Source organism: Erigeron canadensis, chromosome 3 (genome assembly GCF_010389155.1).
Source record: "Erigeron canadensis isolate Cc75 chromosome 3, C_canadensis_v1, whole genome shotgun sequence".
Taxonomy (NCBI): Eukaryota; Viridiplantae; Streptophyta; class Magnoliopsida; order Asterales; family Asteraceae; genus Erigeron; species Erigeron canadensis.
The window spans coordinates 41,600,779-41,628,593 of NC_057763.1; the positions used below are offsets into that span (position 1 = coordinate 41,600,779).

Consider the following 27,815-nt stretch of genomic DNA (forward strand, 5'->3'; position numbering starts at 1 on the left):
AATAGGTTTTTCTACAGCGATAACCACCGTGCATCATAAAAATCATCGCACATCAATTGTTTTGTGATTCTTCGTGCATCAATTTAACCATGATCTAAGGGTTAAGATCTTACCTTATTTGTTTTACCATAATATTTGTTTTACAATACCCAATACCTATATATATATATATATATATATATATGGGGATGAGAATATAAGGCTGTCGGGTATCTAAGCTTAGGTGTGGAACACTCACATATTGTTTTTTTAATCCATAAAAATCACGGGGGCCATGCATTTATTCATTAAACAAGAAATAATAAAATATTAGTATGTGAGGGATTCCACACCTAAGCTTAGGTATCGGACAACCTTATATTCCTTTTTCCCATATATATATATATATATATACACATTACCCATTACAAGTTTTGAACTTTATGTTACAGATCTGATCTTTTTAGCATGAATTTACATACCCACAATATAATTTCAGTATATATACAGCTATATATATAGATACAGAAATTAGAATTAGGGTTTGGATTAGGGTTTTGATGATATTTTTGTGTGTGTGTGCGTGTTTGGATAAATGGGGTGCAGAGCTTCAAAAGTTGATGATCTGCCATTGGTAATAAGGTGTAGAGAAAGAAAAAGACTGATAAAGAATGCAGCTGATTATCGGTATGATTTATCGAATTCACATTTAGCTTATTTTCATTCACTTAAAGATATAGGTTATGCACTTTCAAAATTTGTAGATGAACAGCTTGTTATACCTTCCCCTTCATTGTCATCATCAGCTTCATCACCTGTACTTACATTGCCATCTGATTTAGGTAAAAGTAGTAGTAAGAATCATAAGAATGCTAAGCATAATGGGTCGGGCTCGATCTCGATTTCTCATGTTCATGATAGGGGTCATGGTCATCAGGGTTCTGGGTCTGATTCTGAATTGAGTTCAGATTTTCATGGTCATGGCAATGGTCATATTCATATACATGATGATGATGATTAGCATGAGCATGAGCATGATGGTGGAATTGAACATAAGCCACAGGGATTTTCGTCGTATAACAGGCCGCGTGAGTATAATGAGATGGATATGAATGACCCGTATTTGATTAATAGAGAGATACCGGTTTATAGAGGACCTGAGCAGGCTAATTGGAGTGACCCATTTCTAAATTGCAGAGGACAATTGCTGTATCAACCTTATGGGGTGAATCCGTCTGTACTGCCATATCAGCCTCCTTGGGGATTAAACCAAACTGGTTGGGGTGGGGGTGGGGATGACCCGTATATGATTAACCCATCCGCGTCGCAATATCAACCTCCTTAGGGTACGTATCAAGAGAATTTCGATTCTTACAATGGATATAATGGGAACCCGGGTTTAACTTCATATTCAAATCAGTATGTTAATTATATGAAAAAATCTGCCCCAGCTAGCCGTACTGTGATTCAACCCGGGGAAACAAGGGGATTTCAGGAAACATCTCAATGGGTTGATCCTTCACATTATGATCCATATGGAAGTGCATATGGGTATGGGTTTTCTTATGGTGGGGGACCCATGCCACCTGCTCCCCAAGAACCTAAGAAACCCAAAAGTCCTCCACCACCTCCTCCACCAATGGAATCTGATTATCTCAACTTTTTTGACGCGTATGATAATGAATACGGGTTTAAATATGGGTATGAGGAGTCAGTGGGTAGTAGTCCCGATTCCAGTATAGTGAGGAGGCGGGAGGGAATTCCTGATTTGGAAGAAGAAACAGAAACCGAGTCTCATTATGAAGATGCTGTGAAGGGGCACACATCTAGTACAACGAGAAGTTTAGGTGAACGAAAAGAAGATAGTGAAGGCAGTTCATGGAGGGAGCCTTCCAGTAGTACTGAGGGTAGTTCTAGAAGAATGCCGCCTGGGAAAAGCGAAAGTAATGCAAAGACATCACATAGTGAAGGTAATTATACTTCAGTACCATCAGAAAATAATGAAGGGGCACATTCGGTTAACACTGAATTAGACAAACATAGCCCTGAGACGGTTGTTTTACGTAGCATGGATGAGGGTTGTAAGGGTAAAAAAGGGGGAAGTTTTGATATAGATGAGGGGTCAACACCAGAGAATGAATCCTCTATGCTAAGTAGTTTAACTACATTATCTGCTCATGGTTCTCGGGATCTTCATGAAGTAGTTAATGAAATCAAGGATGAGTTTGAGACTGCGTTTAGTTACGGGAAAGAGGTCGCCTTGATGCTTGAAGCTGGGAAGTTGCCATACCAATCAAGGTTTGCTGTTCTTAAGGGTAAAGATCATTTATAAATATCACCATTATATGTAGTACATCCAAGGCTTTACTGTTACTACTAATAATTGACTATTACTATTACTATTTTCCTAGTCTTAGTTATATTTCTTAATCATGTTTTTGCTGCATTTGTTTCTATACCTTTTGTTTCACAGAAAAGTATGTATCTTGAAAATGTTTTTTAATAAGCTACATGATATATGATACAATTTGCACAATGTTTAGTTTGTTTCAGGCCTTCCATTTAATATAAACAGTTTAATTCTCATAGGTTCCTTGCATGATCTCCAATCATTTCTTCTCATTGTAAGAATGGACTTTTAATCTTCATGATCTAATAAACTGTTGTAAGTTAGATAATTTGTATCGACAACTTTTATTCATGTGAAATAGCTATTATCACAAAATATGTGATCCTGTATTTTCTTGTGCTGTATGTACTTCCCATCATGTGATGCTGTAGATATTTGCTTTATGGTTTTCAAATGTATCACAGATTAATTATAATTGTCATTTTGTAGTCGTATTATCCAAGACTTTCTATCCGGCGGCGTCTTCCTCGACATCTTCATACCACCCCATACAATCTGCCAGCTCCAGATCTCAAGTTATAAAGTTAGCAGGATCCTATAAGGTGGATGATGTCCCAGAAGATAGGTCTGTTAAACTTTCTTCTACTTTGGAGAAGCTACATATGTGGGAAAAGAAGTTATACAAGGAAGTAAAGGTAAGACATCATAATCAACGTAATAGTGAATAGTTATACATATACATTTGATTATTTCTGTATGTTACAAAAAGAAACATACTGGGTCACTATGACCACGGTTCTGTATTTAGTAGTTATGTTACAGACTTCATTTTACCAATTTGGAATTGATACGTCAGGTGGTTGGTCTGGTTTTAGGATGAAGAGAGGATAAGAGTGATGTATGAAAAAATGTACAAGAGGTTGACTCAGTTGGATAAATCTGGGGCATAAACTAGCAAGATCGAAGCTGCACAGGCTTCTATAAAAAACTTGATGACTTAACTTAATTTATCAATCAAAACTATTGATGCCATATCTAGCGAGATACACAAAGTGAGGGACATGGAACTTCAGCCACAAGTCAGTGAGCTGAACTACGGGTATGATTTCGTGTTTCTCCCAAAAATTAAATTTGTACCTCCTTATTGGGTTTCTCTATTTGTCTGTATCTTAGATTTTAAGATTTTGATATGCAGATTTCAAAATTTTGATATGCTATTGCTATTTCAGATTTGAGACTGAATTTGTGCCTCAAACTGTTAAAATTAGACCCTGCCTTTATTATAACTGCGTTAGACCCTCATTTACAAATTAAATGACTTTATTTCTAATTGTGCTCTCTACAGACTGATAAGAATGTGGCAATCAATTGTGAAATGTCACCGAAAGCAGTTTGAAGCCATCATGGAGAGCAGAAGCCGGACTTTAAGGGCAAACACCAACATTGAAAGAGATTCAAGCTTGAGAACCACGTTTGAGCTCGAAACAGGACTTCTAACTTGGGCCCAGCATTTTAATAGCTGGATTAATGCTCAGAAATCGTACGTGGATTCCTTAAATGGGTGGTTACTACAATGCATTGATCATGAACCCGAGATGACTATTGATGGTGAGGTTCCTTATTCCCCGGGTTGGTTAGGAGCTCCTCCAATTTTCATCATTTGCAACGATTGGCAGCAGGAAATCAAAAGCTTTTCACAAGAACGAGTCTCCAAAGCAATGAATAACTTCGCTATGAATTTAAGGCAATTGCTGGAAAAACAAGATGATATACAACGACTTATGCTAAAAAAAGAACATCGTGCCAAGGATTTTGCAAGAAAACGTCAAAATCTTGGGCCAGATGAACCACATGGGTCAATGGTTCCATCTGAGAGCCCATGTTAATATATTCAGAAAGGAGAAAAAAGTATATAGTCATAGAGATGCTACATATGGATATGCATAGCAATTTTAGTAAGGGGATCTGGCTAATGAGAACTGCTATTAGTATACAAAGCTAGGTTAATCAAGACTTCTTCTGCAGGTGTTTTGCTCTCTTGTGATTTGATGACCGCATAACTCGAACATCATCATGCTTGATATGTTTCCTTTTCGTGACATAAACTGAATCGCCGCCGTCAATACCTACATGTGCGCGATGGTTCTTTGGCCTTAAAGATTTTCTCATATGATCTCGTTTACGGTCTTTTCTTGACCAAAACCTCCTTTTGCGGTTATGGGGTTCTCTATCGTAAGATACACTTGCTTCTATGTCTAGATCCTCCCGGTCACCACTATTACTCATCATGTCTGCCATCGCCATATCTCTCCTGCGTCGTCTGTTTCTAAGGCTTGTGTTAAGCAGGATGTTAAACAGCATATGACACATTCTCCCAGAATAAGAAAATGGTCATAAAGCAAGTCCAGATCATTCTGAATATAACTTTGAAAATGCAGTGGAATACCCCTAATTTGTATATAATATACAACAACACTAGAACTGCAAAAGAATACAAAGTTGTTAGTAACAAGATAAATAGTTAGTCAGGCAACATGGGCTAGTCAGGCATGATGGATAACTGGTTTAGGTTGAAACAGACCAACCCACAAACAACTTCTCGTCCCTTAATCATAAAAGTTATGTGCTTAATACAGATACAAAATGGGCTAGTCAGGTGAGATGGATAATTAGTCGCATTTGGTTCACAGATTTTGATGGCATTTAATGGAACTGAAATTGAAGTAGCCAGCAGACTTACCCATATAGAACAAAAAAGAAACAGCAAAAAACTTAATAAGATGTTCAATGCAGAAATTTTCAATGTAACATCCCAAATCCCATGAGTATCGAAAACAATAACAAATCAGTAGGCATTCTATAATAACACATGTATATATACGAACTTAGAGTACTAAATTATATAACTACAAGATTGATCATTGCATAGGATGATTGTATACCTGCAAGACTTGCCGGAAAGAAAATCGAGTGGATGACCAAATATACTTCCGAAGATATGTCCTACGCCTGAAACTAACGCCCCAAATGGATTCCCCATCGTCTAGTCGTCCTAGATATGACTCTCGTGACTTATATTTTCAACAAGTTGTCCAAAAATTTTCAATAAAACACTGCACATATATAACAAGCGAATACACTTGAGATAGAGTGAATTATTTCAAGATAGTAGTAACAACAAAATGTAACCGAAGACACATACTAGCTTTAATTGTGTCGTTTTTCTACTGCCTAGTACGTCTCATGATCAATTTTCACCAACCCAAGTCATTTGATTCTAAAAATGAAGATACACACAATCCTTTAATTTATGTGATATATATATGTATATATATGTATATGTCTAGATTGTAGAATGAGGAAATTAAGGAGATTGGGATTTTATGTACTACACATCCTAAGTGACGGTTTTTGTATGTAGGCCACTGAATCTGAAATTGAATTTGTATAACCGTCTGGCAGTTGATTCTATCCAACATATATCATGTTGGATATTTTAGTGTAATTGGGTTAACTTGTTTGATCAGTATTGTCATAATAATACATCATATAGGATTGGTGGTGCGGAGTGCACGCCTATTTGAATGTATTATGACCTTAGGAGCGAAACGGGGTCCGGGGGCAGCGCCCCTGGGAGCGGGGTCCAAGGGGCAGAGCCCCTGGCTGGGGTCGAGCTGTAGTTTGGGTGGGGTCCAAGGGGCTTGAGGGACTAAAAATGGCAATTTCGAAACCTTGCAAATAACTGCCTTCTGGTGGATTTATACAACCCGTAACAAACTTTCTGATCATTCTTTTCTTCCTTCTTTCTGGTTTTTTTCTCTCAAATAATAAACACACAGAACGTACTTAATTCTCTGAATTGTATCCGATTGAATAGTTTGGGTGAACCGCCAAATTGATTCAATCTGAAAGTGATTACATGCCTTTCAGAGTTTGATTATATCCGGTTATCTGTTCGTTATTCACGAATTTCCCCAACATATCACCCGCATAAAATCAATTCTGATCATGTCTTCCAAAAATCATGTAATGATACACAAACCACAATCTATTGCTTGATGTTTTGACCCCCATTTTTTTTCTTGAAAATTTCTTTCCCTCTTTGTTATTTTACTTCAATTATTATTGTTATTTCTGGTTTAATGTTACTTTCATATTCATTGATTTTTTTTGTAGTAAAAGAGGAGTTTATTCAGTTAATAAAAATCCCCAGGTTTAATTATTAATTTATTCAGTAACTTTATCATAAACGAAGAACTCCCATTTTAGAGAATTTGATTTGTCAATTTCAACTAATGAATGATGCTGTGGTCAATTTATTTATATTTTACAGTACTGTAACTGGGTATTCCTTACCTTGGAACATATAAAGTACATATTGGTAATCTTCTTAAACAAACAGTATCGAGTTAAATGGGTAAAAAAAATTTTCTTTTATTATACAATATTCTATATGTTAGAAACGATATAAAGACAAGGAGTATTAGATGAAGACTACAGTGGAGAGGAATCACCCAAGTGAAATCTCCACAAATTGAGTGTGTGCAGCATCTTTACTACGATCGAGTAATTTGCATCATTATTGTTTTCCAAATGCAACTAGTATTGTGTTATTATGCACAAATTGTGTAATGAGTATAGGTAATATTACAGCAACTGAACCTCAAGTCTCAGCCTTGCTTAGTCATCTTCGAAACTCTTGACCTGCCTATATAAAGTTCGTAACTACTTAAATGTTTGTAATGCTACATCTGTTTCCCCCTTTATAAGCTATTTAATTTGTTCGTGTCATCACCAGGCTATTGTCTTATCTTTGTTATTACTCTTTACTTGCAGAAACCTTAAGCCTCCTTCTGAATTGCATCCTATTGTGTGCAAGAATTGTGTTTATTCACTAGATAAAGAGTTATGAGCAAGAGCATTCCCATATAATGGGTCCAAAAGCTATTCTAGAGACGCTTATCCTCTTTTTAAAACAGAAAGGGGTTAGAGTTGTTACTCCATCGTCCCTTGACGAAATAGAGGTATTTCATGGTTTCATTTAAAGATATACCCAATCTGTATAGGAGCCCATGACATTTTGGTTGAGTCTTCTCAACATAAATATATATATTTTTGGTTTCAATCTAGGTGTCTAAATAGATTTATGATTTTAAAACCTGCCCTTTATTTATAATCGCTTCCTGAAGTTCTTAACTACACAGATCGTTTGACCATCTAAGACACTGTTAACAAAGTCAACTAACGAAGTCAATTTCTTCCACGATTGAAGACAACACTAGAGAATTTCAGGTCATAATAAACCACGAGCCAGCAACTGCAGTGATTGGGATTCAATGTTTTGATCTCCGATCATATAAAGGAAGGTCTGTGATATTCCATATTGAAGCTCAACAAGAAAGCATAACTAATAGACTATGAACCATTGTAAAGAGATTAACTGACACAAACAGGCACTCAAGTCAAGCAAATACAGTAATTCCATCAGCAACACAAACATCACCAGCTCCTAATAGACTTGACACGACAGAAAGACATACAATGACAGAGAAAGATAAGGTAAAAAAACTAAACTCGCATTTGCTACTTTCAATTTGGTGAACTTCTTAAAGTTTGAATGCGTTTCTGTAACACATACTATAGGTAAAATATGATGCCTTTATTTAAAAAAATTAAACGACGCCGCGAAGCGTGTCAAATATCTTAGTTTTTATAAATAAAATATAGTTTGAAGATATGAAATGAGGCGCACGAGATCTATTAGAAGAAGATGCAAGGTTTCTAATGTCTAATGAGCTTCTTGATGGAGTAATATAAGGGGATTGATTATGGCTTTGTAGGGAATGGAGATTGTAAGGTGTACTGGATACAGAATGAATGTTAGAATTTGTACGCGATGTTTGACCTATTTGGATTGCTCTCGATGATGCGTAAGATGATGAATATGCAGAAGATAATATAGTTGACGAAGCCATTGAAGCTGGGTTGGATGAAAGTAATGGTGTCCGCTCTGAGGCTGGTGGCTCACCCGTGGCAGTCCTTGTATCGCGTTTGCATACAGGACAAAATGTTCTCCAGGAAGTCAGCCAAGCATCCACACAAATTCTGTGAAATTCTGTACAAATCCAACATTAAAAAAAATGTAACAAACCGCAAATGAAATGAATGCAGGATGGACAGAAGGGCAAGGGGTCAAAACAGGTTTGGTTAAAAACTTGAAATAGGTCTGGTCAGATTATAGTTGCAAGAACTCTATTACATACAATCCAATTTTTTAACACTAAAACAATTAGGAAACTTCATGCATTGAAAATAAATGTTGGATGACTTTCAGCCTGTTTGGATGAAAGATCCAAATGGACCCATTCATATGCTTGGAAAGTCAACCAACATATGTTTACATATTGCTTTACTCAAACAATCTGACTGATAATTTAATAATAGGCTTTTCTGATCATATTTAAAAGAAAGAGTTGACGGGTCAATCCACCAACCTATTTTGAAATGCTTGTATCACGTGCCTAAACACCTACATATCACTACCTTGGTTAAATAGTTTTATTCCCTTGCCCTTCAATCTATTACAACATGTGAGCATCAAAACTTGCTGGTTACAAGTTATGGTCCTCAGAAGTTGTCATAAATAAGAGCAAAATAAGTGCTATAAACATATGTATGGTACTAGCTTTCACTGATTAGAAACAAGATGATATTGAATACTTACTGTGGTGGCATGGCAGAATTCAGAGCTTATCCCCGACACTATAATCCTCAAGACATATAGCACATGTAGCTGAAGTACAATTATCTTCCAAAACTGCTGTAAATATTAGGCTTGGCATGGCTTTAACTAACCGACTACTCATCCCGTGGAATTCCCGAACACGAGAAGCTTGCGGGCGCTCTCGTCTGATACGATGCCTACGGACATGGAAACATGTTGCCAAAACCGCAGACATAGCCAGCAATGAAATGAAAGATATGGCCATAATTGACCATGCTGAGTTTTCATAACTTGGAATAATCCACAACTCCATTGAAGTTACACCAACGTATTTGCTAAGCTTTAAACCAGATGCTTTTGAAACAAATACAGCATGTATCACTATACCGGCTGTATTTCCTGCCACTTCAATTTTAAGAAGCCTAGATTAAAGGTTTGTATGTCAAGTAAATACAAATCACTGTATGTTGTACCAATTTTACAGAGTAATGCTCTTAGAGGTATCAAAATGGGAGGGTCAGAGCAGGTGCAGGTCAAAACATGCAACTTGTTGACATAGCTTCGGTTTGAATCCAAAACTTAATTACTCGTATTTATTTTGTATAGAACTAGAAACTTCAAAAAATTTTATGTACATATAACTTGTTTCATATATAACTGCAAAATTTATATTATTTGAATAACTCATTATTTGATATTGTAAGGAGAGTGATCCTTATAGACTATAAACTAAAATTACATTGCGGATAACTTTGAACACGCCCCCTTTTTTTAACCATCTGTACAATTTACACCTTTGACCTGTTAGAAGTGGCCACCTCTTAAGTCTTACCTCTAAGGCTGAGCAAGGAAAATATTTTATTAAGTAGATTTGATACATCACCTTAATTAAAACATAAAATACACATAAAATTTAGAGCAAATTTTTCTGTTAACCCTCGCATGACCATGTTAAGTACCAAGTCTGTTGTTCTAAACTGATACCTATAAAGACTAACAAGTGGGTAAATTCATAATCCATCTACAATGAAATGGCATCAGTTTCTATATAGACAAAAGAACATATTAGGTTAAAAATTAAATAAAAAAGGTGCTCAATGGACACTTGTGTTTTTTCTTCCTTGCAATTGTGTTTTTTCAATATAGTCATATCAAGCAAATGATCAAAATGGAACATAAAAGTGAGGTGGAAAAGAATGTTACAAAAACAGAGATATATCTCAATCACTACTGAATATATAAGTTTGAAATTTGAATGTTTTAATTAACTCCTCAGACTCAAAAGATGAATTATATAAATTGTTGAGCCATGCAAATTAATTGAAAACGATACAAGATCAGTAATCACTTCATCTACTTTGCCAAAAATAAACTGAGACGTACACATTGAGTCCTTGACACCAGCACTCGATTTGTAAAGCAGACCTAAAACACCCACATAGACGCACAAGTAGTTGATAATGTGTTTTTGAAAAACATTGTGCGTGTCTCTAACAATGCAGATGCAAAAAACCATCAAAATGTCCATACGGCTACATGTAACTACATAGAACTAACATGTTATGTGTGATAGTAATGTAAAAGCAGATAGAGAAAAGGACATACTTGCAACTAGATCGCTATCATCGTTGTTATAAACGATGGCAGCCTTCAGCCTTGTATCCAGCAGATTGTGCTCTTCGAACTTTATTCTCAAAACTACATCCCCCTCTAATCATTAATACAAAAAGTGGGTTCACCCTATCTTCAATCGAATTATTTTTCAAAGGTCCACAACTGTTACGGATCGAAACCATTGCAAGGTATGAAACTTGTCCCACATCGGTTGTATGGGAAACCAATGTGGAGTTTATATACCAAATGGGCTCTCTCACCCATTAGGCTAGTCTTTTGGGTTGTGTTCTCTCATTTGGTATGTAACAATGGTATCAGAGCCAGCTCGGAGTGGTGGCCTATAGAGTGGTGGTTTGGACCCAAAAAGAAAAAGGTGCCAACAGTGCCCAACATAGCCGTGACCAACGAGGACGTCGGTCTCTAAGGGGGAACGATTGTTACGGATTAAAACCATTGCAAGGTATGAGACTTGTCCCACATCGGTTGTAAGGGAAACCAATGTGGGGTTTATATACCAAATGGGTTCTCTCACCCATTAGGCTAGTCTTTTGGGTTGTGTTCTCTCATTTGATATGTAACAACAACCATCCAGTGGCTCTGCTAAAAACAATGTTCCACATTCCCCAGAACTTTTCATAGGTGGAGCTACAAAAATTACAACAAATTACAACACAAAAATATAAGCTTTGATTTAGCATTCATACTATTCATCAGAGCAGAAACATATTAACAAATAATGCTTAAAGTTAGCAATAGCTAGCTAATTTTCAAAAAGGTTGAATTTTTATAAACCACAATCCGCCAATGTCGGACTGCTGTAGGCCAAAGCTCAGAGCCTTATATGGTGAGCTAACCAACTAATGCAACTTGGCTAAGAGTTCTTAATTTTATTCTTGATACAATCAAGTTTTTATCTATCAAACTCATCAAAACTTCTTACAATAACTCCACTTATGATTTTTGTTATTACTTTGATCCTAAACAGTGAGCAGTTGGCTAAGGAAAGATTCGGAAAGAGTCATATCGATACTCGACATACAACTAAGTCAAAAGCTCGCCCTCCCCGGATAAGGGAAACCTCAAACGTTTATCCTAAATAATCGTAAAACCAAAATCACCAAAAAGAAAACCCTAAATTGATTATCCTTCCAATTTCCAAACACCCTAAATAGTCATATACATACATAGCTATAGATCATAACACAAATAGTTCAAACAATAAATAGATATCAAAACTCACCAAAATTAGCTTCAATATCATCAAAAGATAAACTAAGAATATTTCCCATCAAAACGACATTAGCAAACACCCCACTATAAGCCATAACAAAACACATAAAGCAACAAGAAAACACCCAAACATTCAACATCTTATCCGAATTTACAAAACCCATCAAAAATAATCCAACCCAGTTAATAAAGATCCAATCTTTTTAGGGTTTGAAAGTGGGGATGGAAACAACGAATTAAACTAGTCAAACATGATATGGGTCATCAAAATTTTATTGTTTTTTTTAGAAAAAAAAAAAAAGTGGTCACTTTTATATTTGTATGATTTATTTACTTGTATTTTTTGTTGTTAAATACAATTAATCAAAGATGTTATCTGTATGATTTATTTACTTATGTTTTTATATTTTTGATGGACTTCTGATGATTTACTTAAAATAAATATAAAAGATAGCCTTTTGAGGCCAAAATCACAACTCCAAACAATATAAGCTAGTAGAAAACCATCAATGACTTTGAATTTTCAGAAATACTGATTACAGGCTTCCACTAATGTATTCTGTGTTAAATTCGACAGATATAAATAAAGAAAACCAATACAGAACCAAAGGCAATCCATACATTTATACAACACTCTTAAATCTTGTACACCCTCCAAGCATTCAAGAAGGATAGACAAGCCTAAATATTTCAGCTTTTTCACTATCTGTCATCTTTCTGCTTCTGTTCCTGCTTCTACTACATTTCCTGCAGCTGAAGCTGCTCGATTTTCACTTTGACTTTGACTACTTCCTTGACCAGTGTGTGGTAGGAGCCACTGACGAGACAGCTCCATCGATATCTCCCTTGAAATCTCGGGGCTGCTTGGGGCAATAACAGAGAGACGACACACAGGACAAGTCGATTGCTTTCTTAGCCACAAATCTATGCAAGAAAGATGAAAGCTATGCCCACATTTCGGCATGATTCTTAGTACTTCTTTCTCTTGATACTCACCTAAGCATATCGTGCACCTGCGGTTTTTCAGTAGAAGTCAAGTAAGAATTCTAATTGCGGAGCTCCAGGGTACGGAATAAAGATGCAAGTCAGCCCCTGGGAGCGTGTATGTGGGTGTGAGAGAGAAGGTGGGGCGGGGGATAAACTTACTGAGCATCCTCCATGGAAGCAAAGGCTTCACGGTCAAACTTCATTGTGGGAATGGCTGCAACCATGGCTGGCTCAAGGCCTACGACCCTATGCTCTTGCTGTAATTGTGTTTTAAGACAATTAGAATGTAATCATCAGTGAAATGCGGAGATAATATCATAATTACATCAAAAACCAAAAATATATCTATGGAAACCATGCCGAATTTCAATTTATAATATGGTTACTCTATTGCAACAACTATGTAACATCAAACTTGACTCGGGCAGCATCTGTTGTACAAACGAATAGAACTGCAAACATAAATATTTGTAAAGATAAATCTACAAAACATTTCACTCCTAATATTTGTACATTACATATTTGCCTATACTATGTACTGTTATCTGTTATCCACAGTATTTGGATATTACAGTATATCATCTTCTTGAATGGTATGTTATTAAACGATTGTTAAATACTCTGCCAACTATGTGCTCCACTAAAATGTGGCATTAAACTTCTAACACAAAGGAAGTATATGCACAAAAACAGCTATTGACTTCACATAGACGTTATAACATGTTCCGACTTCTACAATGGAACACACAAAGTATATATCTAGCATCGAACATCATATGCTTAAAATACAAGCATAACGTATCCTTGAGTCTGTATGACTAGATCAAGCCGCACAAAGGGTAATTTTATACATTCTAATCGTATTATCCTTCTTCAGTGTGTGCTCTATCCTATTTACCAAACGTCAAACTTCAATAATCACTTCAAAACTAAAGCAAGAAACCATTTAGTTCAAGCAATACCTTATATGCTACATATATGCAAAGGTTGTTGGCAATCATGTATTGACATTTGACATACACATGAAAAATTGTAAAGCATAAAGTTTTAAAGGATTGAAAACATACCCTCTCAAGGTCAACCCTTGAGTCAATCTCAAACAATTGGCGTGATTCGTATCGACGAAACCGCCCGCAAACCAGTCTAGCACAGACAAATACAATGAAAGTGGCACTCATTGCAAAGCCTATAACTGTCGTAACCAAATTCGTACTTTTGCTAAACATCTAATGTCTAATTTATTTTCCTACAAAAAGTATATAAAAAATGACTAGAAAAATTCAAGACCCGGATTATCTATGAGCACAAAGAGCTAACCAAATCCTAATTACAAGCTAAACTTCAAGATAAAAAACCCAGCTTAACAATGAGCACAATTTCCATAATAAAAAGGTTATAAAACTAAACTTAGAACCCTAGCTACAGAGTATGACCATTAAGAAACAAATTAAGATTAAGATCCAAGATTAACAATTAGCACAATCTTTAATCAAGATTATGAAAAACAACTCCTATTGAAAAGACACAAGAAACAACATTATGAACCTGTTTAACTTACAAGAATAGCTATAAAATCAAGAATATAACATTATAAGTGTGTTATACAAGATTTCAAGAAACAAACCAAGAAAGGGACTTTATGAAAAATTCAACAAAAGGTAACAGAAAGACTGAGAATTGACCAAACCCCAGATCAAGATTCACTCCAATATGATGAAATTTACAGAAAAAAATATTGGCCAATAAATGGAATCCACTTCTCTTTGGGTGGACTCAAAGTTAAAGAGTGTGAGGGCCATTGATGGATAGATAGATGGATGACAATAAGAAGAGATGAAATTTGAGACCATTTTCTTCTTGGCTTGCTCCTTGGACTTTGTATCTAATGTGGGTCCACTTCAATAGTTACAGGATAGGACCCACATATTTTAAAGTGTTGCCTGGATTTCCAATCTACAATACAATTATTGGATTATACAATACCAGTACCAACTATGGGCCATTGATTTTCTTTCGTCTACTCAAATCCTAACCACCTACTACCACTGTCACCATCATCTCTGATCACCATCATGATTTTCCGGCGACGGCGACTACCTCCACCACGACTTACACATGTGTAAGTTATATAGACCCCTTTTAACTCTAAATAAGTTGGACTCTAAATAACCTGCTCATATATATATATATAATCTGTTATTTCATTTGTAACCTGCGTTAAATTTATTAATCCTTATAATACAAATATTATCATCCGAAATAAATATAAATAGTAATGATAATGAGGGTGAGGGGGCTCCCTAGCGCGGACCCGGTTAAAACAACGTAAACTAGATCCCAAATGATCCAGATCATTAAAAAATAAATAAATAAATAAAATAATGATATCATCGTTTCTAATATCAAGTGTAATGTTTTATTGTACATGTATGTAATCTATTGAATCAATATTATAAAGTATTCTCCGTAAGAATTACTAATAATTAAATTAAAATATACTTAAAATCGTTTAATAATAGTACTCGTACTATTTTTACTTGAGAAAAGAAAATATTAGCTCTTGGTGAGGCAAAGATGGAGACTTTTTAGTGATCATTCTTTGATTCTCTAACTTTATGTTGATGCTCCCGGGTTGTTTCCCAATATGTTAAACTCCCTTGAGTTTCTAGTTCATCTACATTGAGTCCTTGAAGTTCGATTATTTTATTTATGCCCTCAATAATATCATCTTGTTAAATGAGTAATGAACACGTTCATGTGAAGTGTGCATAGTTGTACACATACAAATTACCAATATGAAAATGTCTTTAGGTAGCTTAATTACTTGCAAGATTTCATTAAGTCATTAATCTCACCTACAAACGATTGATAGTCAATGTTCATGTAGACTGACAAGACCGATTATATTAAAATGAGATTTTTAACATATCATCTTTATCTTATACTAGTAATAACTTTGTCATTTGGGATTCCATACAAATAGGACCACCAAATAGACCAAAACCTACTTTAATTAACTTATTTTGGAGGTATCGTCTATATTGAAATTAATTAGATAGTGACAAATTTGCAAGTGCCTATACACACGTATATATGTATAACATATCAAATTACGACTGTAGTTTATTTTTTATTTTTAGTTTACGAACTATCAGAAATAGAGTTTGATAATCACATTATGTCACAAGTAGTGGAACTATCACTCAAAAAATATAACAATCTTTTAAAATGTCTATCCATAATTCATTAACAAGTCTAATAACTTTTTTTTTTTTCTTTTTAACGGCTATGAACAAGTATGATAACTTGATAAGAACAATCATAAAAAGACAAGGATCACTCATTGAACAAAACTATTAACTAGTATCTTAATTAATATGAACAATATTGTATGTTTAATTTATGATCAAATACGCAAAAGTAACTTCTTGGTAAGTTCGATTAAGTTAAATGAGAAAATATGAAAGAAAAGCAAAATTATGTATATATGTGACCAAAGTGTTATAGTAATTTAAAATACAAACCAACCAAAAAGTAGAATGTGATTAACTTAATCTCCTTTGCTTTGGTTACGTTCCAAGTTTTGCATACGATTAACCCTTTCTTAATCTTAGAATATCTACTTTGTCTATTTTTTTCATCGAGTGATCATGACTCATGAGACCCTTTTTAAAGAAATATTTAGTTGATCTTGGACCAAGTAAAGTAGACCCAAGAAAAGCCCAAAGCCCGCCGCTACCTAGATCATAAAAGCTGGACTTTTATAATTATGCGTTAACGAATGCTCAATTATTAATCTTCGATAATTATTTGAATAATGGATGCGGGGATAGCTCAGTTGGGAGAGCGTCAGACTGAAGATCTGAAGGTCACGTGTTCGATCCACGTTCACCGCATAGTTTATGATTTTTATTTTATCCCCCCTTTTTGTTAAAAAGATCTTGCAATGCGATTATGCGAACACAAATTTTAATACTCTCTTAATACTAACTATTCATGTTGTATTCATCAATCCATTTAAAATCAACTTTCTAAGCCCATTTCATTTATGTTATTCTGGTTAGATTATCAATTTTGGTTCAACAGGTTGATTTTGAGAAAATAAATAATCCACAAAATAATTGTAAATATGAACAAACGAGATATACGATTAATAGAGCTACAAATAAAAACATTGCGACATCTCATTTTCCAAAGCTAATTTTATGATTCATGAAGCAAAATTTATATGGTTCCATCATATTAAAATAGCTATAGGCAGTTTTACGCTGCCACCTAACAAATAGTTACGCAACAACTATCAGTTAATTAAGCAATAAAAGCATACTCGTATTATTTTGGATACGAAGTTAACTCTAATTCATAAATAAAAACATAGTATTGTTCAGTGAAATATAACATGTTTGAAATTGTACATGGATAATGTCGTGGAACCAACTGAAAGCCGCTAACAAATTATAGGCCTAACCCTCTATTTTAGTGCCACCTCAAATTTGTTTATACGTAAACAAAATTTGTTTAACTATCTTGGACTTATATCAAGTGTTTATTTTTTTTTTTTAAAAAGCATTACAAAAGTTATTTAAAGTTGAGTATATATATCTGTAATCTTTACTGTAGCTTATATTATTGTTTGTTGTGTAGAGTTGAGGATATTGTTAGCAAAAGTTAGCGGTGGTTAAAATATATACTCGTATTTACGTTGCTGTTAAAAGTGGCTAGGAGACGACAAAAGAAAATTTGTCTGGCATATACATGTATTGGCAACCTTTTGACAGTTTTTTATTAACTAAAGTAACTTGTTTTTATTGAAATTGACAAGATTGAGAAAAAGGTTTGATAAGTTAAATATTTGTGGTAAGGCTGATGTGTCAAGTGATTTAACTATATATTTTTGGAAGATACCTTTAACCGAATAACTAAGTGTTTGATTTATAACATATAGTGCTTAGATTCCGTGTGATGTACGGACAACCCTAAATAATTTTTTTTTAATTTTATTTTAAGATTGTATCAATGAATATATATAACTGAGTTGGACATAATAAAAATATTCTTATGAGTTGATTAATTTAAAGAAAAAGAATGCTAGATATACCTTGGGATTTATTAATGATACACGAGGGCTTAAAACGCGTACATTGCACGCCGGAAAGAAATTATAAAATTGATTGTTCATAGTAGGCGCATATAAGAAGGATTATGTTGGTTACCTAGATGTGATAGGATTATGAATTTTCCCCCACTTTGATATATAGACTCACGTAGATGCGCTATAACTTTAAATAATTTCTTTAACACCAGTTCAATCATGTATGTAGCGAAGTAAATGTACTCTTATTACAACTAATGATCATTTTAAAAAAAATTAATGACTTAAAATGCATAGAAAAGTCTTATTTAGCACTAAAATAAACCAAATATACCTCATAATTTTCATCACAAATTTGATAGGCTGTTCTTTGTATAAGATTTGAAATTTGTTGGTCATTCATTTTAACTCCAATAGCACCAGTGACATCTACAATCCTAACTTGCACATTAAACCTACCAAAAAAAAAACGGAGATACAATTTTACCACACAACTTAATGATTATAGAGTTTTAATATGAAATATAAATATATACCTAGGATTGATGAGGACTCCTTCCTTGTTACATGAACAACAAATCAACATTTTGTTGTCCCTTAAAGCATCAATAATGTCGACTGCATCCATGTAGAGATCGGTCAACTAAACTTTTTGAGAACAGTTCACACATTCCATTGAATACCATAACTGGTCGGTTGGAATAAAACTGATTGTTGCAACAACAACCACTTTATCAAACTGTCAAAATGAAAATGTTTATACATTAGAATGTTAAAAAGCTAGTTATAAATTCGAAAGAAAGTTATGTTAAAAAATAATCTAATCAAAAAAGAAAAATTCACAAACAATGAATACTTACATGTTCGTCCATCAGGATCATCTCAATACTACCTATGTTATTAACATCTCCATATAGAGGTTGCTTCCATAGCCGCAAATTCTAACCGTTATCGTACATGGCTTATTATTTGGACGCAAATTTCTAATTGAAACATGGTTTAGTGAAGCCATGCTAAAATTGATTTGTTATGTGTTTACGTTTTGAAATGCCTTAAAACTGAATGGAAGTGGCCTTATATAGACATAGACATGCAAGGAAGTAACCGCCACAAGCAATACACGAACGGTTACATATTCAAATTTTCGAAAATTTAAACTTCTTGAAAGCATAACTAATCCGTTTTCGAAAATTTGAACTTCTTATAAAAGTAACTAATCAGTAGACCTTCCAATGAGCAATATTGTAATGATTTTTGGGCTTTCTTGCATTTTTAAGCATGCCACATAGGCAATAACTAATAAATTTTGAAGTGAGATTTATATAATGTAGGGATGTTAGGTTGTACATAAGTTTTTTTCTCAATTAAAACGTAAAAAAAATTAAATTGTTCAAGATGATTTTAACCATAGTTATCGACTCGGTATTTTTGACTTGACTCGAAATCTGATTTTTTGACAGGTGAATCGAAACGTGACTCGAATCGTAAGAGTCGGGATATTTAATAATATATAAGTTTATAATTATATATAAGTTTTTATTGTAGAAATATAGTTTGTATTGATATATTACGCTAAATATAGTAAACATTTTATGAAATAAAATCAGATTTAAAAGCATATTATGTTTTTAAAAAAAAAGAAAAAAAATTAAAAATAAAAAATTATTCTGTGACTCGTGACTCGGAACACGACTCGGACCTACTCGCAGACAAAACACGAGTCATGCTACGAGTCAGGAGCTAGCAAAAACTAGTCATCCACCGATTCGCCTCGTTTTCACTTGATTTTGACTCGACTCGTACGAATTTGACAACTATGATTTTAACCATATGTTAGGTTGTGCATAAGTTTTTTCTCGATTAAAACGTAAAAGATATTAAATTGTTCAAGATGATTTTAAAAAAAAATTAGTCAAGTCTATTGAAAATAAAATATAGTTACCAGACAATGAAAGCCAGTTACGAGTCTTCTATTTTCTATAGGAATCGTATACCGTTAAGGTAAATAATATTTATGTAGTTTTATGTATAATTGAAACATTATTGTAGAATAAGTTATTTTAAACTTAAATGATTTGTTCCCACAAAGGCAAGCATCAAGCAAAACAAAACAAAGTAGTAAAGGTTTAATTTAATCAAATGCTTAACTTAATTAAATGAACAAGAAAACAAAATTCTACACATCATTTTGGAATTTCCGTAGTGATCATCATTTTAATTAGTTTAACTAATTAATATATAAGTGGATGGTATAAAACAAAATATTTTGTTTTGTTGTATGCTAGTTAAATTTCGATCGGGAATATCAAATAAGACAATTATATGAGTGAAGGTTGATCATGTCATGAAGATAGTATTTTGGGAAGCACACATAGCACAAATTTAAATTCAAAAGGATCCAAGAAAGTTTTATAAACTGATACAATATTAAAGTTTAATAGCTTGGTCAACTAAAGTTTTGCGTGAATATAAAATTTATAGACCTTTTAGTTCTTGGATTATTGTATTGTGTTACTTTACTTGTACTTTACTATTACTAATTAGTTTACTACTGTGACTCTGTGAGTGTTACTACTACTCGTAGTCTCGTACTACACTTATTTATAAGATGTATGTTTGCCGATTAAGACGGTTTTCGTTTAAAGAGGTGTTATATGTTGGCAACAAAATTATTGTTCAATTTACGAAAATTGTACATTAGATATGATTAAGAGTTTAAGACAATTTTCACACAAACCGTGAATCACAGTACCACACAATGGAAAGACGGCACATGTTTGCTGATCGAAAGAACCATACTTTGATCATAGTATGTGTCGTCCTTAATTAGTATATCACCGTACGTGGTGCTACAAGTTAAGTCTAGCGAATATAATTAAAGGGATATCGATCGGGATTGAATTGAATGTTTTGAGTTATGCATCGAGTTAATGAAGTTGAAAAGGATCGAAATAGTTTTGTTTGTTTGTACTCTGGTACATTACAGATGTAGGCAAATAGTAGAGTCGCCCAAACAGTAAATACAAAACCATTTTGTTTGAACTTGCACAGAATTATCATAGAATCTGTAAATCTCTTGCCATACGTGCACTTCTTATTTATAAAGTACTAAATTTACACGGAGTATATATTTCTAGTAGTTATTGTCACAATCATAACAATTCTTTTTAAGGTGTGGTTGCGTAGATGAATCTAATTGACATTCAGACTAATAATTGACACCAATTTTATTACTCTAAACACCATGTATACATATGATTATCAACCACGAAATTCTCGCCATCTTTGTAACTAAAAGGCACAAAAATATTGGTCAAATAAATTACTTTCATTTAGGGGGTGCTTTGAAGGTTGTCAAATTTTATTATTGCGGCTTGAATTGAAATTGCCAATAATTGTTATGAAAGAAGTAATTATCTATATCTATTGAGGGTAGTTGGGAATACGTTTTGAAGTGATTATATGATTATTATGTTTGTAAAACACAAATAATTTAAAAAAGTGTTTGTGTGAAAAAGTGATTATTTGCTATGAATATACAGTTTTAAAGAAGCATGTACCTACCTGTTTTTTCAAAACGCAGTTTTGAAAACGCATAATCTATTTTGAAAACGCAAAATCTTTTTTGTAATCACAATAACAAACACCCCCTTATATTCATATTATACTATCTTATAAAATATTTGATTCATTAAGAACTTGATTTATCCAAATAATTCTTTTCATTTATTTACTAATTTAAATATCTTAATATAAAATCTATACTATATTATAAAGCAAATAAGGTTTCAATTTTAACAATGTACACATAATAATACATGATGTATCATACATCAATGCCTACAACTTTTTCTCTTTTTCATAAATCATTTTATTCCTCTAATTCTTTCAAAATCGTTTATCTCAAAAACCGAACATCAATAAATTATAAAAATTATATTGGTATCTTAAATATTAATGCTCTTTTATTAGAGATGTTATTTCGATATATACTTTCAACGAATTTTTAATATCCCAGGGCGGAACCTGTACAGCTAAGGCATTTGACTATGACACTCTATGACATATAACTTCCTATGATCTATTACAATCTATGATCTATCATCCTCACTATTTCACCGCTGCAACGTGCGGGCACTTGCTCTCGTATTTATAATAATTAACCTTAATGAAATAACTTCCTACTTTCCTTCACCCTTAAAATAACTGTATTATCTCATTTGACATCAAATGCTCTTATTTTAATAATCAAACCGTTGCGCCGTCACAACCACCCGTCGCCGCCACCACTATCATACTGTTGCATCGCGTGGACACGTGACTAGTTCCATTATAAATTATATATGCAATAAGGCAGGCACATCGTTTGACATCCCAATTGTATTATAAAAACAAAGAAAGGATAAAAAGATAGAGTGATAAAAGAAAAGTTTTATACCAACACGATAATAAGGTCATTTTAATCTAAGATCTAAAACATGTAACATGTCATTTTCATAACATACCTCTTGCTAGAAAAGTTAAAAGCTATGAAACTAAATTCTCACTTCCACCTCTAGAGGAATGAGAGGCCAAGGAATCTTATGGCCGCATTCGAATTCGAATGAAACAATTTATATTAAACTCCGGATGATTTATTTATCAATTGCTAACTCAAAATAGAACATCATGTGACTTTTACTCCTAAGACATGTTGATAACTTTGAAAAGTCTCGCTTCAACTAAAATGTAGAAATAATATGTCGATTAGTGACGCAAAAGAGGAGTGTCAGCCAGCCACCGGGTGGCTATGTGAGGTTCACTATAGGAAAGAGGAGGTGGTTGTGGGCCAATTTAACTTCAATTTAGTTTAGTACTTCTAACTAAAGATGAATGATGAAAGATGTAACTAACGTGATGATATAAAATGATTCAAGAGTACCCTTGCTCATAACAACTAGATCTATACCCGGGTTAGAAACAACAAAGTATATTGATAAGTATATAAAACACGATCAACTTTATCTCATAAAAACTTAAACAGATAATCTTACATTAAAGTCGTCATTGGTATAAGATGCATTGTAAAATCTACAAATTGATTTAAATTTAATTGTTCTAACCAGATCCTCCTTAGAGAATTACCCAAATTTAATCATTTTGATATATATTAAAATTGTCAATACTCGATCTTACCCGAATTTTGACTTGAAATCGACTCGCAAAATTGGGTTAGGGTTGTAAAACCGACTTGAACTTGATTTTTTTGGGTTGAGGTCATGTTGACTTTTGGGGTTAATAATTCAACCTGCAAACCCAAAAAATATTTAGATGTAATTAATTTTTTTTAAAGGTCGACCACCAACTCATTTTATCCTACAACCCATTTGACTTGGAGTTAACTTGTCAACCCACCAACGCACATGACCTGGGATCAAACCGCAAACCCATTTAACTTGCTACCTACCTTTACTAACCCATGTGACCTGAAATCAACCCACCAACCCACCTAAAATCAATATATGAATCAGATCGTTTAGGTAGATCCTGACTCAAGTTCGAGTTGAAGTTACTCTATTCAAACTTTTATTAGGTTAAGTTGGGGTCATAAAGTTTCAATCCGTCAACCGTATGCAGATCAACCCAATTAATAGGCCTACTATAAAGTATATGATTCGTCTTAGTTTTAAACCGTTAAGTATAGTCATTATACCATATTAAGTCTCTACCTTATAGCTATAATATTTATATTATATGTATCAAGGGCGTAGCTTTTAAGCCACCACCCCCCCCTCCCTAATTTTTTTTTGCGATGTAGGTTGTATATTGTTTTCGTGTAGAAAAATTTTGATATACTCAGTTTCGACCCCCATTTTAGCGTTAGGGGAAAAAAGAAAATTAGATCCCGACCCCCACTAAAAATTTTCAAGTTTCGCCACTGATCTGTATATAATTATTCAACGTAACCATTTCTCTTTTAAACATTTCACTATTAAATAACAATCAAAATTCAAAATGGATGATTGATAAAGTTGGTTACTATTACCCTGTTACCGCATATAGTACTGAACTAATATGTTTTTTTTGATATAAACATGACATAAAATGGCAAAAAAAAAAAATATTATTGTATAGAAAGCTTTAAAATGTAAACTCAAATAATTATTATTTCTTATGACTTTCTATTTAGATATTTTTAATATTTTTACTTGACATGTAAACTCTTAATTAAACTTTTATGTTATAATTTATCACAGTAGGATTCAAACAACTTTAAATATTTACTTTTTGACATGTGATCTCCCAATTAAATGGGAATGTTTTTTTTATCATTTAAAAAATCTGTAAGCCACACTTCTTATATACTATTTGTTAAGTTCATATTTTAAATATTGTTTAGTACTTTAGTCTATAAATGTGTTACTTCGTGTGCTGACAATTAAAATAAAAAGTTGTTAAATACAAGTCTCAAATTGGTGTCCATTACAATAAGTTTTGAAAAAAATTACCATGATTAAAGAAGGTATAATAAATACATAAAAGAGCTACTATGTTTAAAATATCTATGTTTGACTTTTGGTTTCAAAGGTTGAGATTAATTTGAATGGTCAAGATCAAATGTTAGACTTATTTTTTTCTCTTAGTTATGGTGATCATATATATATATATATATATATATAATTAATGATATGTGGCCATGTATATATATATAATTAATGCTATGTAGCCATATATATATATGTATATATATACATATATATATAATTAATGCTATGTGGTGGTCAATGATGACTATGATAACTTTACCATGTCTACAAAACTCTAGATTATTATTTATATGTATTTATTTAAGTTAAAGATAATTGACAACCTCATATCAGTGTAATTTAAGTTTGTAATTTAATTATATACTTGTTAGTATTAATAAAACTGTTCGGCGACCCCAAACTGTAGATTCTGGCTCCGCCATATATGCCCATAACGTTTAATCTTATACGAGTGGTTCTTTGTCTAACTCTCAAATTTGTACTTCTAACTTTCAAGATGTACTTCCGATTAAGGGTTGGGTTAACCTTTTGCTTTCAAGGGTGTTAATTCGATGAGTTCGAATGGTATTTTGGGAAATGAGGTAAAAACAACATAAGAAACACCTAAGTTAATAAAGAAGGATTTTATAATGGCAACTCAACGTTCCAATTCCGTCAAATCATATATAAATCGACAAACGAAGACCGCCTGTTGTTTGTTGGCTTCCTTCTGATATTATCTTTTCTTTTTTTCTTTCTTTTTTTTTTTTTTTTTTTTTTTTTTTTTATCATTAGTATATTGCTTACTTGGCTTGGAAATTTGACACTGGATGAGTAACAACAACAACAAATTTTAGAATTTGTTTATTGACAATAAGTCTATGTGTAAAATTGAAATATTGGACGATCGCGCGCAAGAGTTGGTGCTATTATTAAGATGCTAGTGATCGATTTAGTGAAATAATAAAGAGATTTAAGTGTTATAATTGAAAACGGGTCAAAATGCAATAGGACTTCATTCGGTAAAAAGAAATCGATATATATACATGGTTAGAATTTATTCTTTTTCTAACGTGATATATATGGGTTTATATAACCAGCAATGCTATTAAAAACCAAAACAAATGACTAAGTTACCGAGAGGCGAATAAAGCTATTAAAAACCAAAACAAATGACTAAGTTACCGATAAGCAATTATTAACCATGTATGTAATCGCCTCAATCGCATTGTGAATACAGTAATAACATTTGATACCTTTCGAAAAGTATTGTAGAACAACTTTCACATATGTATTGGCATGCCAAATTGCCAATATCAATGAAGGTCATATTTTAATGACTACTTTCAAGTTGTCAGCACAATTTTTTCTATTATATCTATTGTTTTCTTTTAAAATGTTAGGAAAAACTTTGTTTCTTATAACTTATTGGAAATATTTACTCGGTATGAATTGAGACAAGGATGGTACTATAGGGGTATATATTATACAGGTAATTCAAGCCAATGGTATTTATAATAAATTATAATGCTCTATGTAGAGAAATATATTATCAATTTATATGGGTATATGTATTGAATTTTATAAGTAGCTCAATTGGGTATATTCCCAGTTGTTGGGATCCAAGCCAAAAGGTGAATGTGCAACAGGTTACAAAAAGTTAGAAAAATAATAATAGAAATGTAAGTGAAATAATGGAAGAATATTAAAATTAGTATAGTATTTGTAAACACCTATGGAACACCATTATATATAGTCGTACACCACATGCAACCATGGAGCAACTTTCCTCCTACCAAAAGATCATTTCAACAAAAAACCAAGATAGAAGTTTCTTTTTTGCTCTAAAAGTATAGATGATGATGGCAGCATCTGAAAGTACTAAGAATTTAACTAAGGCCACTACTTCCATAACCACCACACCCACAATTAGTACAACGAAAACGAAATCCACAATGAGAAAATTTGTTGGGGTTCGTCAAAGACCATCAGGGCGTTGGGTAGCCGAAATTAAAGACTCGTCACAAAAGGTAAGGTTGTGGCTCGGTACTTATGACACACCTGAAGAAGCAGCCCGAGCTTATGATGAGGCGGCTCGAGCCTTGAGAGGTGAAAATGCAAGAACCAACTTTGCACCCATGGTATATTCTAATACTAGTCATCATATCGACTCAATATCAGCTGGTTCGTTATCTGAATCAGACTCAAGACGCGCGCTTAGCTTTTCTTCGTTGAAAGCAAGGCTAAGCAAAAACATACAAAGCATCATGGCTCGAAATAATGAAAATAGGTCGTCACCAAAAAGCAGGGTTAGCGATCATTTCACTTTTGCAAGTATATTCAACTTCAAAGGCAACTACCCATGCCAAAATGTTGTGGGTGACATGGAAAAAGTGGTGCAACCTAGTGTGATCGTGCCATCACAAACATCCACAGATAAAGATGTTGCTACAACTTATAACTCATCTTGGGAAAGCTCAAGTAATGTGTCTGATTGTAGCAATGAATGGACGAGTTTCACTAACTTACAACACGGGTTGGACTCATCAGATAGCTCTGATGTATGTGAAGGTAGTTACTTTGGTGATCAAATGATGGGAGGGTGGATGAGTAGTCCGGACGTTAGTGATGGTGGTTCAAGGAGTAAAAGGTTTAAGGTTTCATCGTCGGTTTTGGTTCCTCCAAAGTTCGGTGATCAAACTAATGAGTCTGATTTTCCATGGTGAGATTATTATTAAAATAAAACTGAGTGGAAGCTTGTCAAGTTTACAAGAAGTTGAAGGGCTTAAAGCGTTTCTCTTCAAACTTTGGAAAAGTCAAGATGCACCCCCTCTTGTTTTATCACGTTTTAATTCTTGTAAAATAGAAATTATATACAATCATAGTTTTTGCTTATGAGACCAGATAACAATCTACTTGGTAAATTATTTGAAGTTTAAAGAATATGATCGAACATTGTAATTACTGTTTCAAAACCCACTAATTCCTTAACTCAGTAAATATTATTTGAAATCAATCAAAGACATATGTTTAATATTGTTTTAATAATTAATCAATATACTTGTAAAAATTATATTGTCCATTCGTTCTTTGCCTTCTTGGTTCAGCATCTTGTTGTTAATTTATAAGCTTCATTCAGTTTTTTCATCTTTTATTTTAAAATATTAGTTATTAATCTTCCTTATACGTTCCTACTAAACAATAGTAGCATTTTTCTAAAATCAATATGATCCTCTTGTTCTTATAACCAACATATCTATTCCCTTTCTATCAAATTAAACCAAATTACCCATCTTCTAATTATCAAAAACAATCCTTCATTCGAATAAAGTA

General features: G+C 33.3%; 2 protein-coding genes, 1 non-coding gene and 2 pseudogenes across 3 annotated transcripts; 3 read left to right on the forward strand and 2 right to left on the reverse strand.

Annotated features, from left to right (window-relative positions):
* The first annotated feature begins 424 nt into the window (after positions 1 to 424).
* Positions 425 to 4,689, forward strand: LOC122593378 (annotated as a pseudogene).
* Positions 4,690 to 8,001: 3,312 nt separating this feature from the next.
* Positions 8,002 to 12,056, reverse strand: LOC122592152 (annotated as a pseudogene).
* Positions 12,057 to 12,390: 334 nt separating this feature from the next.
* On the reverse strand, positions 12,391 to 14,701 carry LOC122591336 (RING-H2 finger protein ATL7-like). Its single transcript, XM_043763599.1, has 3 exons — positions 13,952 to 14,701; positions 13,044 to 13,141; positions 12,391 to 12,910 (listed from the first exon to the last, which is right to left on the reverse strand). The coding sequence occupies exons 1-3, from the start codon at positions 14,108 to 14,110 to the stop codon at positions 12,607 to 12,609; spliced, it is 561 nt and encodes a 186-aa protein (XP_043619534.1). The 5' UTR covers positions 14,111 to 14,701; the 3' UTR covers positions 12,391 to 12,606.
* Positions 14,702 to 16,707: 2,006 nt separating this feature from the next.
* TRNAF-GAA lies at positions 16,708 to 16,780 on the forward strand. Its single transcript has one exon. It is a non-coding gene; the product is annotated as a tRNA-Phe (tRNA).
* Positions 16,781 to 26,289: 9,509 nt separating this feature from the next.
* On the forward strand, positions 26,290 to 27,380 carry LOC122594681 (ethylene-responsive transcription factor ERN2-like). Its single transcript, XM_043767106.1, has one exon. The coding sequence runs from the start codon at positions 26,339 to 26,341 to the stop codon at positions 27,206 to 27,208; it is 870 nt and encodes a 289-aa protein (XP_043623041.1). The 5' UTR covers positions 26,290 to 26,338; the 3' UTR covers positions 27,209 to 27,380.
* Positions 27,381 to 27,815: the final 435 nt, after the last annotated feature.

Excerpts from the sequence above, each read along its gene's own strand:
- LOC122591336 (XM_043763599.1), bottom strand. The coding sequence starts at position 14,110 with ATGTTTAGCAAAAGTACGAATTTGGTTACGACAGTTATAGGCTTTGCA. Across the intron at positions 13,142-13,951 it reads CAAGGGTTGACCTTGAGAGG|CAAGAGCATAGGGTCGTAGG; the intron begins GTATGTTTTCAA and ends ACACAATTACAG. Across the intron at positions 12,911-13,043 it reads GCTTCCATGGAGGATGCTCA|GTGCACGATATGCTTAGGTG; the intron begins GTAAGTTTATCC and ends GAAAAACCGCAG.
- LOC122594681 (XM_043767106.1), top strand. The coding sequence starts at position 26,339 with ATGATGATGGCAGCATCTGAAAGTACTAAGAATTTAACTAAGGCCACT.